This window comes from Balaenoptera physalus (assembly GCF_965194825.1).
Source record: "Balaenoptera physalus genome assembly, chromosome: 1".
NCBI classification, from domain to species: domain Eukaryota; kingdom Metazoa; phylum Chordata; class Mammalia; order Artiodactyla; family Balaenopteridae; genus Balaenoptera; species Balaenoptera physalus.
In genome coordinates this window covers 64770665-64782999 of record NC_138882.1, presented here as the reverse complement: position 1 = coordinate 64782999, position 12335 = coordinate 64770665, and the positions used below count along the sequence as shown (strand labels likewise).

At 47.8% G+C, this 12335-nt stretch overlaps 1 protein-coding gene across 3 annotated transcripts in view; it reads left to right on the top strand.

Annotated features, from left to right (window-relative positions):
• RCSD1 (RCSD domain containing 1) overlaps positions 1-12335 on the top strand; it is a 68579-nt gene that overhangs the window by 48457 nt on the left and 7787 nt on the right. For all 3 annotated transcript variants that reach the window (XM_082438475.1, XM_082438474.1, XM_082438473.1), the window contains 3 exons: positions 134-223; positions 6138-6209; positions 9530-9733. In XM_082438475.1, the coding sequence (XP_082294601.1) occupies positions 134-223; positions 6138-6209; positions 9530-9733 (366 nt within the window). The remainder of the gene's footprint in view (positions 1-133; positions 224-6137; positions 6210-9529; positions 9734-12335) is intronic.

Genomic DNA, 12335 nt, shown 5'->3' with positions numbered 1-12335 from the left:
TTCATTCTTTTCTCCACCAGACATCCCTAAATATTCCTAAAACCAGTTTCTACTTCCTTCCTCTTCCTCCCTGTTGCCTGATTAGCTCTCTCTCTTTTTCTCTCTGTGTGTCTGTCTGTCGCCCTCCCTCTAGACACCAGCCAGTAAACCAACAAGAAGGAAACCGCCCTGCTCCCTCTCTCTGTTCCCTCCCAGGGTAGAGCTGGGCCAGAATGGTGAAGAGGTAAGTGCTGCTGTTGCTGGGGGCTCAGAGGATGCTGGTTATGGATTTTCTTTCTCCTTTCTATAGGAAAAGGCATGCAATTCACACTTTTAGACTTGAAACCTGTGCAGGGAATTTCTCCATTTCAGATTCAGGGGTGACTCTCCTTAACGCTTCCTGAATCCTTTACTTTGAAAACGAGGTCCCTTCCTACTCCCTCTTACTGAGCCTCATTTATGGTTTTCAAGGACAGGAGCACTGTTTTTTGTTTATTTGTTTTTTTTGTTTTTTTTTAAACATCTTTATTGAAGTATAATTGCCTTACAATGGTGTGTTAGCTTCTGCTTTATAACAAAGTGAATCAGTTATACATATACAATATGTTCCCATTTCTCTTCCCTCTTGCATCTCCCTCCCTCCCACCCTCCCCATCCCACCCCTCTAGGTGGTCACAAAGCACCGAGCTGATCTCCCTGTGCTATGCCGCTGCTTCCCACTAGCTATCTAGTTTACATTTGGTAGTGTATATATGTCCATGACACTCTCTTACCCTGTCACATCTCACCCCACCCCCTCCCCATATCCTCAAGTCCATTCTCTAGTAGGTCTGTGTCTCTATTCCCATCTTGCCACTAGGTTCTTCATGGCCTTTTTTTTTTTTTTTCCTTAGATTCCGTATATATGTGTTAGCATACTGTATTTGTGTTTCTCTTTCTGACTTACTTCACTCTGTATGACAGACTCTAACTCCATCCACCTCATTACAAATACCTCCATTTCATTTCCTTTTATGGCTGAGTAATATTCCATTGTATATATGTGCCACATCTTCTTTATCCATTCATCTGTCGATGGACATTTAGGTTGCTTCCATGTCCTGGCTATTGTAAATAGAGCTGCAATGAACATTTTGGTACATGACTCTTTTTGACCTATGGTTTTCTCAGGGTATATGCCCAGTAGTGGGATTGCTGGGTCGTATGGTAGTTCTATTTGTAGTTTTTTAAGGAACCTCCATACTGTTCTCCATAGTGGCTGTATCAATTTACATTCCCACCAACAGTGCAAGAGTGTTCCCTTTCCTCCACACCCTCTCCAGCATTTATTGTTTCTAGATTTTTTGATGATGGCCATTCTGACCGGTGTGAGATGATATCTCATTGTAGTTTTGATTTGCATTTCTCTAATGATTAATGATGTTGAGCATTCTTTCATGTGTCTGTAGGCCATCTGTATATCTTCTTTGGAGAAATGTCTATTTAGGTCTTCTGCCCATTTTTGGATTGGGTTGTTCGTTTTCTTGTTATTGAGCTGCATGAGCTGCTTGTAAATCTTGGAGATTAATCCTTTGTCAGTTGCTTCATTTGCAAATATTTTCTCCCATTCTGATGGTTGTCTTTTGGTCTTGTTTATGGTCTCCTTTGCTGTGCAAAAGCTTTTAAGTTTCATTAGGTCCCATTTGTTTATTTGTGTTCTTATTTCCATTTCTCTGGGAGCTGGGTCAAAAAGAATCTTGCTGTGATGTATGTCATAGAGTGTTCTGCCTATGTTTTCCTCTAAGAGTTTGATAGTGTCTGGCCTTACATTTAGGTCTTTAATCCATTTTGAGTTTATTTTTGTGCATGGTGTCAGGGAGTGTTCTAATTTCATACTTTTACATGTACCTGTCCAATTTTCCCAGCACCACTTATTGAAGAGGCTGTCTTTTCTCCACTGTATATGCTTGCCTCCTTTATCAAAGATAAGGTGACCATATGTGTGTGGGTTTATCTCTGGGCTTTCTATCCTGTTCCATTGATCTATATTTCTGTTTTTGAGGAGCACTGTTTTTCAAGCCTGAGCATTTCAGCCAAGAGAATGGGTCCATAGAGTATTACCACACGAGATTCAGGAGCCATGAAAGTCATGTTTGACTCCCAGGTCTGACTGATACGATCTTCCATGTATGCAAGGCATCTGGAAAGAGGGCTGCACTCACATAAAGCAGAACTGCAGTGTGAGAGAGTCGCGGGTTTCTGTGGTATCTTGAAAAAGCTGCCTATTGTTCTGGATCACTGAAAGAGAACCAGAGCACACAGGAGGCCTCATTGCCCTCAGATATAAATAGCCAATGTTACCAACATAATAAAGGCTCTGGTGTCATAGATCATAGCCAGCAATGGATTCCCGGCCTGCATGTTCACCTACCCTTATTTATCTAATTGTAGCTGTAAGAGCAACTTGTCCACACCCTCCCAGGAAACCATGAACCTTCACTGTGGTCGTGGTCCCCGCCAGAAATGGATTAGCATGTTCTCTTGTCCGGCCTGGGAGGCCAACCCCAAAATAGAGCAGCAAGCCAAAGACAGTCCAATTCCCACATCCCAACTGTGATACCTCTTCCCCCCGCTTCCTTTTTTGGGGGCCAACATCCTGACGACAGACACTGGATAGCCATGTGGACTTGGGCAAGGCCCTTGGTGTCTACATTTTCTCATTTATGAAGTGAAACATTTGGAGTCGATCAACGGTTTTCCAACCTTTTTGTCAACCCAAGGCATATAAGCAGAAGCCCATCAGATAAAGCAGAAACTCAGAGCTGCTCTCAACCAAGTGGGAAGGGGGTGGGGCCCCCCATATGCTCTGAGAATACTGCCCCCCAAAACTGGACAGGGGTCTTCTGGGATGAGAACGCCCCAAGAAGCCCAGTTTAAAAAACACTACATTTTTGTTGGGGTCTCCTCAGGTGCTGACATCATGATTCTGGGGCTTCGTGGGGTCATCAGCCAACATTCCGACCAAAACCATACCAACAACTTCTCTTTACTGAGGGTGAACTTCTCCTGTGACCTTCGCCCTGAGGGCTTGGAGCCTGTGTTAGGCAATAGGCTGAGGCCGTGGCCACTAGGTGCCTACCGTGAGGCTGCCCCCTGATGACCTGGACTCAGCCCCAGAGAAGGCACTGCGCTGCGCCTGCTTCCTTTTTCGTAAAATGGGACAAGAACACCAACCCGACATGATGGGGGCCGGATGGGGACTTTTATCCCCTGGATAAAAGTCCTGGAGAGTCTGAAAAGGACTAGAGAGCCTGAAAGTCAGAATGGGTAGACAGTTATCCTCTGGATAAAAGTGGAGGGAGGGCTTCCCTGGTGGCGCAGTGGTTGAGAGTCTGCCTGCCAATTCAGGGGACACGGGTTCGAGCCCTGGTCTGGGAAGATCCCACATGCCGCGGAGCGACTAGGCCCGTGAGCCACAACTACCGAGCCTGCGCGTCTGGAGCCTGTGCTCCGCAACAGGAGAGGCCGCGACAGTGAGAGGCCCGCACACCGCGATGAAGAGTGGCCCCCACTTGCCGCAACTAGAGAAAGCCCTCGTACAGAAACGAAGACCCAACACAGCCATAAATAAATTAAATAAATAAATAATTAAAAAAAAAAAAGTGGAGGGAGTTCAGCAGCTCTGGGAGAAATACGTTTACATGTTCCATCCCATGGGGCACCACCAGCAGCTAAATGGCATGTAATAGCCAAGGGCTGGATGAATGGGAGGGTGGATTTAAGAGGGAAGGTCCTGCGAGGAGTGACAGGCTGCTTGCACGTGGGAAGGACGTTGCTTCCAGAGACCAGTGACTTTTTGTCACAAGCTTGAAATTCACATAAAAATAAAATGAGCAGCCGGCTCTTTCTGGCTGGGTTAGAAAATTGTGGAGGCTGCTGCCCACAGGTCTCCTTCTGGACTCCCACGGCACAGCCTGCAGGAGCCCTAGAGCCGAGCCGGGAGCCTTGGGGGCCTGGGAAGGCCCCCGTCAGGCTACCCCTCGGTTCCCAATGCACAGTGCCGGAGAGGGTCTTCCCGTCCCTTCTTCATCCCTGCCCCCTCCCTATGCCTGCACAGGCCTGAGACGGTGGAGCCAGCCCCTGCCGACAGGGTATCCTGGAGTTGCCCCCTCTCTGGAGGACCCACCCAAAAGAGTGTTTAATATGGCCACTGAGCCTGCCTTGCCTGCCCACAACAGGGCTGGAAAACAGTTCCATCTGAAAAATCTGGTCATTATTCTAGACATTATAGGAATGTCATATATGGACATATATACATACATATAGAGAGATGTCAGGCTGACTTTTCTCCACCAACAGTATGAGCGGCGGCCGCTTGTTAAACAGTAAAGAGCTGCTTGTTAAACAGTAAAGGAAATACTGCCACCTGCAGCCGTTCCCAGGAATGGCATTGGCGGCTCTTTCGGATTCTTCCTGCTTTGCAGTTCAGTTCAAATCAACAAGGATTTTGTAAGGCATGAGCTGGGTTCCCAGCACTGTCCTATGGTGAAGGGGCTGTGTTTATTGAATTTTCACTCTCTTCAGAAGATACTAGTCAGTTGCGGAAGAGAATAAAGTATTACATAAAGTGAGCTTTGTCAGCACAATTGTTGCTGCAGTTCCTAAACAGTATCTTCAGAAACCCGGCCTCATCTGAACTTTCACTGTAAAGCCCAGAAATTAAGGACAACTGAGTTTGGGCTGGAAGCTCTTTGTTCTCACGGTGGACGCAAGGCTCCTTGAAAGACTGACGGCTCTGGAAATACGTCTGATGGTGTAAACTCATGGAGCCAGAGGCACCTGAGAGCTGGAGGAGGCCTTAGAATCGTTTATTCCAACCCACCCACCTGCCTGGGTCTTGGCTGGGGAGGCCGAGGCCAGGGCAGCCATCTAGCTCCTGTCAAAGCCGGAGTTAGCAGGGGCTGGGGAAGGGAGCTCCTGAGTCCCAGCCAGTGGCTGCCCCACGCTCCAGCACCTCCCCCCGCAATGCTGGGCCTTAAAAAGGTCACAGGGAGTTCAGTTGAGTGAGTCTGTCTCCTTCCATCACTAAAATACAATCATCTCTCTCAATAACTATCTCAGAATATTTATAAGAAATTGTGTCATTCTCCTTATGATTCAAGTAAATTAGCACATGGGTGCAAGGAGCAGGGTCCCCAAACTATAGGAAAATCTGCTCTGGTCTCTGTCCGACATCGTGGAAGTCATCTTTTTCTTCATCATCATCATCATCATCATCACTGTCAACATTCCTACCTGTTGAGGATCAATATAGCTGTGGAACTAGAATCAAGTTGTAGGGATTTTACACAAAACAGGAAGGAGTCAATCTTTTTAGATAATATAAAATCCAAAGACAGGCAAGATTCCTGACATACATTCATCACAAAAATATCCCAACTAACAGAACATATATATGTGTGTGTGTGTGTGTGTATATACACACATATATTCACATATATATATCTCAGACATTGACCACTTTCAGAGGGCAGGCGCTCAATCATATTCATTTTTATGTAACCAACACAATGCCTGGAATGTAGGAGATACTCAATAAATGTCTGTTTAATCAAAATGAATAGTCAGTGTTTTGGAATATGATAATTTATAAACAACACTATTGGTGGGGTTTTCCAAAATATTATTAGTTTAAGGGAAGAATTTCAAGTACACCTCTGTCAGGTTTCACTCCAGCTCTGTGGTTTCTTATGTTGATGACAAACAGAATGGATGATCACTGTGCCCTTTCTCTTTGAAATCCCCTCCAATTGTTGGCTCACGTTGCTGAAGGTCATGAGGTGAAGAGCTTGTCCCCCCCTCAGACACAGTCTGTTCCCTCATAACGACCATGAAGGCATACTTCCTGGAACAGGAGGCCTCCTGTGTTGCATTCGTCCTGCCTGCTCTGATCGATAGATTCAAGTGGTCTTGTTAGTGGTAGGGTGAGGGAGAGGGGAAGGGGAGTCTGCCACGCCCAGGACCTGAGGAGGTAAGTGAGCTCCTGAAGCTCAGTGATGAAGTGGTAAAACCAACTTTTTCTTCTCCTCTTATTCCAACTGTGGCTTCTGGGCTCCAGCCAGATCCCCAGCTCCCTTCGCCTCACTCATTTGCTTGTTCTGGTCCATTTGCTTTTATAGAAGTCACCGCCCAATGCACACCACCCTCCTAAAGTCAAGGTGAAGAGCTCGCCTCTGATCGAGAAGCTCCAGGTAAGTTCAGAATCATTACCTAACGCTACCTCCTATCCATCCCCCTCTCTTAGCCAACATTTGCATGTCTTTGGGGCTCCTAAGGTAGTCCCAGATGTCACCTGGACAGTTGACCTCTGATAAACCAGCTAGTGATCAAATTGCCCTGAAGGATGAGGAGCTCTACCTGGGGGCAAAATGCTAAAATAAGGACCCTATCAAACATGAGCTCGTATCATTAGCACCTAATGGAGATTGAGGATTATCAGATGCCTCAAGAGTCTTATGGGAAAGGATGTTATACACAAGAAACACTCCAAGAATAGCCAAGTCCTTTCCAAGGCCTGAATGCAGCCACAAACCATTTCAGCTTTACACAGGGCTGAAATTCAGCTGCCAGTCATTACACCACTACAGCCAAGTTCATTGTTTGCAAAGTATTCCATCCTACCTCGCCACCTTGTACATCCAGAGCCCTCACCACTGTGCCCACAGTGGGGCTGGCTTTCCTGGGAGTGTAAACGAAGTATATGACACTGCACTTGATCTCACAATCTTGTTGGGGAGACAAGATTTTCACACATGATACAATAAAAGACATATAGGAGAGTAAATACCAGAGATCTAAATTGTGGGTTAACTATCCGACTCCTACTGCTCTAGACCAGGACTTTTAAACCTCGGCATTATTTGAGCTGGTAAATTTTGTTGCAGGGGCTGCCTTGTACACTGCAAGATGCTTTAGCAGCATCCTTGGTCCCTAGCCACTAGATGCCAGCAGCACTCTTCAGTAAACTGTGACAAAGAAAAATGTCCCTAGACATTGCCAAATGTCTCCTGGAGACAAAATCATTCCCCTGCCCCCTACCCCAGCTGAGAACCACTGCGGTAAAATTTTAGAGCGAGAAGACAGTCAAGTGGGCAGGAGTAATTAACAGATGCTTTAGGAAATACCTATTTCCTGAGTCAGTCCTTAAGAATAGTGGCTGGAAAGGAGGGAGGAAGGTACTCCTGGTGTGGGGACAGCATGCGCTAAAGCACAGAGGAGGGACAGGCATGATGTCTCTGGGTGGGGCCTGTAGAAGATGCTCCAGCTTTCACCGCAGTCTCTGTGCAGTCACCCAGGAGAACAGCAAGGCTCTCCTGCACTGGCTCCTCCCCTCTGGGTCCAACTAATAAAATTGGCTCGTCTACCTCGTTCTGAAGCCATTGTTAGGGGTGTGTCAAGACAAGTAGCCACAGCCTCTGCAGTTCCCAGCTATGTGAGAGACCAGGGGTTTGGCCCCCAGCCTGATTTGGGGTTAAGGGAAGCATCTCTGGTTTGGGTTATGAGCCTACCTCATGGCTGGGGGGGGAGTCTCCCCTGAAGTTTAATTCATACTGAGAAGCCCTGATCCCACCCCAGCTGCAGGGAGGGAGTGGGCTGCCCGTCGCTGTAGGAGGCTGCAGGGCTCCCATATACATAACAGGGATCTCTCAGAAGGGACCCCAGAACTCAGACATTCCCTCCTAGCAGCCCTCCAAAGGGTGTAGCCGAGGACCCCTACCTCTGTCTCCCGGCAGCCTACCACAGACCTCATCCAAGTGCCAGAAGTTAGTTTGCAAATGCTGTGTACCCTGCAGTCTTGGTCTTATTCCCCTTTCTAGTCATTAATAAGCCTCTTTGGGAAACATCGCAACCTGAGAATGAGGTTTTAATCTCTAATGGTTTAATCTCATGAAGAATGTCAGCGACAGTATATAATTTGGCCAAATCCCATAGGAACCTTACTTTGTTGGAAATACGTGGGGAAAGAACTAAGAAATGCATCATCAGCTTCATTTTTCTTCTAAGTATTCTATTGGATGAGTTAGAAACTATGATTTTTCTTCACTAGAATAGTCCATAATTCGAAGTTCAAGTTTTCCGCTGGCTAGCAAGGCCCATTTTATTTGCAAGCAGTCTTACAGAGGGAATGTCCCAGCTTGACCCTGAGAGGGCAGGAAGACCTCCTTTAATGCCCAGTTAATATCCCCTCTGCCATGAAGCCCTCTGGGCCATGCCAGCACACCAACTCCCACAGCCTCTGTGGTCCAAACCTGTCCCTTTGTACCTGCAACATGCTGCTTTTAGACACGGCGTGGGCTCACACTGTTGCTATTTAACTTTTATAATTTTAATTGGACAACGACACAATCTTGTCTATATTATAAATTCTTTCTTAAAATCACAATTGAAATACTGACATCGTCCTAAACATGTGTAATGTTCTATACTGCGCAAGTCCTAAAGTACATGTCGGAGTTCTCCAAGATGACAGAGCCTCGGCTGGCAGGAGGGTGGCACCGAGGGGAGTCTGGAGGGAAAGGGTGTGAGTCGGGTAGTGGCAGGAGAGAGTAATGGGACCAGATCATAAAAGACTCTAAAGGTCAGGCTCAGTCAATGGGACAAATAAAGACTCCGAGACACAGAAAGGCTACTGGACTCGCTGTAGGTCACACAACTATTAAGTGAAAGAGGCAATACCTGGAGTTGGGTGTGTCTCCGTGGAGAGCATCCTCTGCCCCTCAAGCCTGGTCCCTTCCCTTGGAGGCCTTGCTGCTGGCCCTCCTGCTCTGGAGGATGCAACTGCGCAATGATTTGGAAACGCAGAGGTCAGAGCAGGAGGAGCGAGAGCCCCTAGGTGGCGCTAGAGGACCCAAGGCGCTCACGTTCAGTCCCTCCGTAGACCTCTGCACCACCACCTTCTCTGAGGCAGTCGGATAGATCTGGGACCACCGCCTCCTCCCCCACCAAACTCATGACTCCCTCAGGCCTCGGTTACCTTTGGGTAACCCCTCCCCTTTGCTTGCCCTCAGGGTTCATTTTGGTCTGGTTGCACCTGCACTGCGATGCTGCGAGTAGGGTCACACACTGGCATCTGCTCTGCTGGCTCCCCCCAGGAAAGGCGTGGTGGCCTGCTGTGTCCACCACTGTGGTCTACCTAGAGAGACCCTGTACTTGGAGACTGAGGGACAAACAGACCTGGCTTGAATCCCAGGGCAGATTCCCTAAACACTTTGCTAATTTGTGCCATGAGAACAAAACTGAACATGTAGGGTGGTTGTAGAGAGGAAAACTGCGCATGCCCAGCAAGGAGTAGGCATCCAGTAAGCGGTAACTGCTCTTGACTCTGATGAGAAAGATGGTAAAGGGCGCTGACAGCGTGAGATCCTGGTGCCTGCAGGTGCTGGCAGTGGCTATTCTGGCCTCTGTCTATAAATCGGGACTGTTCCAATGCATTTTTGCTGGATCAAATCAGTGCTTCCTGGGCATTATGGAATGCAGCCTGGGTTTGAAATTCCTCATCTTTTCTCTACAGGCCAATTTAGTCTTTGATCCAGCGGCCCTGCTGCCTGGGGCCTCACCCAAGAGTCCTGGACTCAAGGCCATGGTGTCACCATTTCACAGCCCGCCTTCTACCCCCAGCAGCCCTGGCGTGCGGTCTCGGGCCAGCGAGCCAGAGGAGGTGCCCGTCAGCTTTGACCAGCCTCCTGAAGGCAGTCATCTGCCCTCTTACAATAAGGTAATATCTGGATCCTAAGTACTGTGGTGTGTCTGTGGAAATGCGGGCACTGGGCAATCCTGAATCACCTCTACCCTGTTGTCCTGGAGAAAGGAGGACACTTCTGAGCTGTGGTTTTTAACAAAGGAAATTTCTCCTCTTCCTGGCAAGTGATCCCTGAGCTAAGGTCACCCTCTACCTAGCCTGCCTCTCTCATCCGCTGTCCCTGTAACTGTGCCACTCACCTGAAAGACAGGTGCAGGGGATGGAGTGCTCCACCCTTTGTGGAGAGAGGGGCAGGAATTCAGTACTGATCCCAGCTGCACAGAGAGTTATGTCAAAAGCTGAAAACAAAAACTAAAGCCCTGATCAGCGACTCAGCAGAAGGGAGGGCAGGGTCACTAGGTTGTCCTGTCCTGCCTTGATATGAATACTCCTAAGTGTCCCAGAATGGGCTCAAATCATTCTTACGGCATCTTGCCCCAGTTGAAGAATATCCAAATCGTTCCCTTTGTAAAAAGATGTATGGCGGCACTTGTTTCTGTAGATGCTACCCTAATACTTTGTGTGTGATTTCATCAGATCCCTGCCCTACTAGAAGGAGGTAAGAATCAAGAGAATCAGAGGTACATACAGTCCAATACACTCCAAGCAGGTACCCAGCAAACTTGGACCAGAGCCAGGCAGTGGCTAAGAGTTAAAGGGCTCTTATTCTTTTTTTTTGGTTGCACCGCGGGTATGTGGGATTTTACTTTCCCGACCAGGGGTCGAACCCGCACCCCCTGCAGTGGAAGCACAGAGTCTTAACCACTTGACCACCAGGGAAGTCCCTGAGTTAAAGGGCTCTGATGCCAGGAAAAGTTAAATGAATGTGACCTTAGAATTAAAGATGGAGAGAGCAGGATCTTCTGGGCCCTTCCAGAAGATCCATCTAGGAAAGAAGTCAAATGTGTCGAAACAGGTAGGGCCCAAGGAAATAAAGTGGTGGTGAGGAGGTGATGGGGTAGGCTTGATCCTGCTGGCTGGGGACAGAGTGGAGATCCTTCAGCCCAGGGCAATGGAGAGACCCCCGACGGCAGAGAGGAACCCAGGAGAGAGCCCTGTCTTCTCCCAGGATGTCAGTGGGATGTAGAGGCAGGGAGGGAGGCTCTGCCACCTGGTCATAGTACTGGGGGCTTTAGTCTGTGACAGCAGTAAGGGAGCAGGCAGGATTATTTCTGAACCCTGCTGGCCATGAGGGCTGGGACCTTGATAGCCTGCAGGGCTAGCCTCACCGTGGTCTCAGGAAAGTTCCTGGGAAGCCCTTTTAAAACCAAGTATTCAGGGCTTCCCTGATGGTGCAGTGGTTGAGAATCTGCCTGCCAGTGCAGGGGACACAGGTTCGATCCCTGGTCGGGGAAGATCCCACATGCCGCAGAACAACTAAGCCCATGTGCCACAACTACTGAGCCTGCGCTCAAGAGCCCACGAGCCACAACTACTGAGCCCACGTGCCACAACTACTGTAGCCCGTGCGCCTAGAGCCCATGCTCCGCAACAAGAGAAGCCACCAGAATGAGAAGCCCGCGAACCGCAACGAAGAGTAGCCCCCACTAGCCGCCACCAGAGAAAAGCCCGCGTGCAGCAACAAAGACCCAATGCAGCCAGAAACAATAAATAAATAAAAATAAAATAATAACATGAACTTATTTTTAAAAAACAAGTATTCATTCCAAACTTCTGAGACAGCTAGGATTGACAAATACCAAAATACAAATCAGTGAGAAAATAAGATTTAATTTGCACATAAATTTGTAAAGACACATCACTTGAGTAAAGTAGGACACCCACTATAAACACACCCATTGAACTTCTGACAAAGTCCAGTGGACCCAGGTGAGGCCTGGTTCTGAGATTCACACACTTCCCAGAGAGAAAATGGTTTTCAGGGAGCTCTGCTGGGTGTTTCTAAGGTGTGGCTTCTGCTAGAGTTGGACCTTGCTGGAGAAAGCAAAGGATTCTGGCCGCTCAGCTCTCCCAGGGTTAGCCAGCTTTGGGGGTGGGGGGGCAGAGGGGGAAGGGAGGAAGCTGATCACCAGCTGTCCAGCTCCACACCCATGAGGTCACGGTACCAGCCACCCACAGACCCCCAACCCTCTTTTCTGTTGGGTTCACCTTTGTCAAAGTGGAATCTTCAGAATGTTAAAACATGACTCTGATACAAAACAGAGAGAGATTTTGTTCAACTAGTTAATTTAGGAGGGACCCTGTAAGATGGTAAAGCTCATTCAAAAAACTGCTTATTTATAGGCAATTAAAAAGGACAAATGTTAGAATAAAATTGCTAAGTTAGACACTGAACTGATTGTTATTTTCCAGGCCAGTAAAATCTTAGGTTATCTTTTTTACTGGATAGACAACATTTTCATCTTCACACACACCGAAAAAAATCTGCAGGTTACCATGTAATACCGCAACCCCACAGGGCTCTAACCTATAATAAATAGCAAGCGATGGTACATCCTCCTAGAAAATCAAATGATCCTCAGGTGGGCTTGGGAAGCTGTGCGTGTGAGACTGACAGTGAAAGAACATGCGCCCTCCCTTTGGCCTTTTTCGCAGGTGTAGATCATTTTCCTTAACA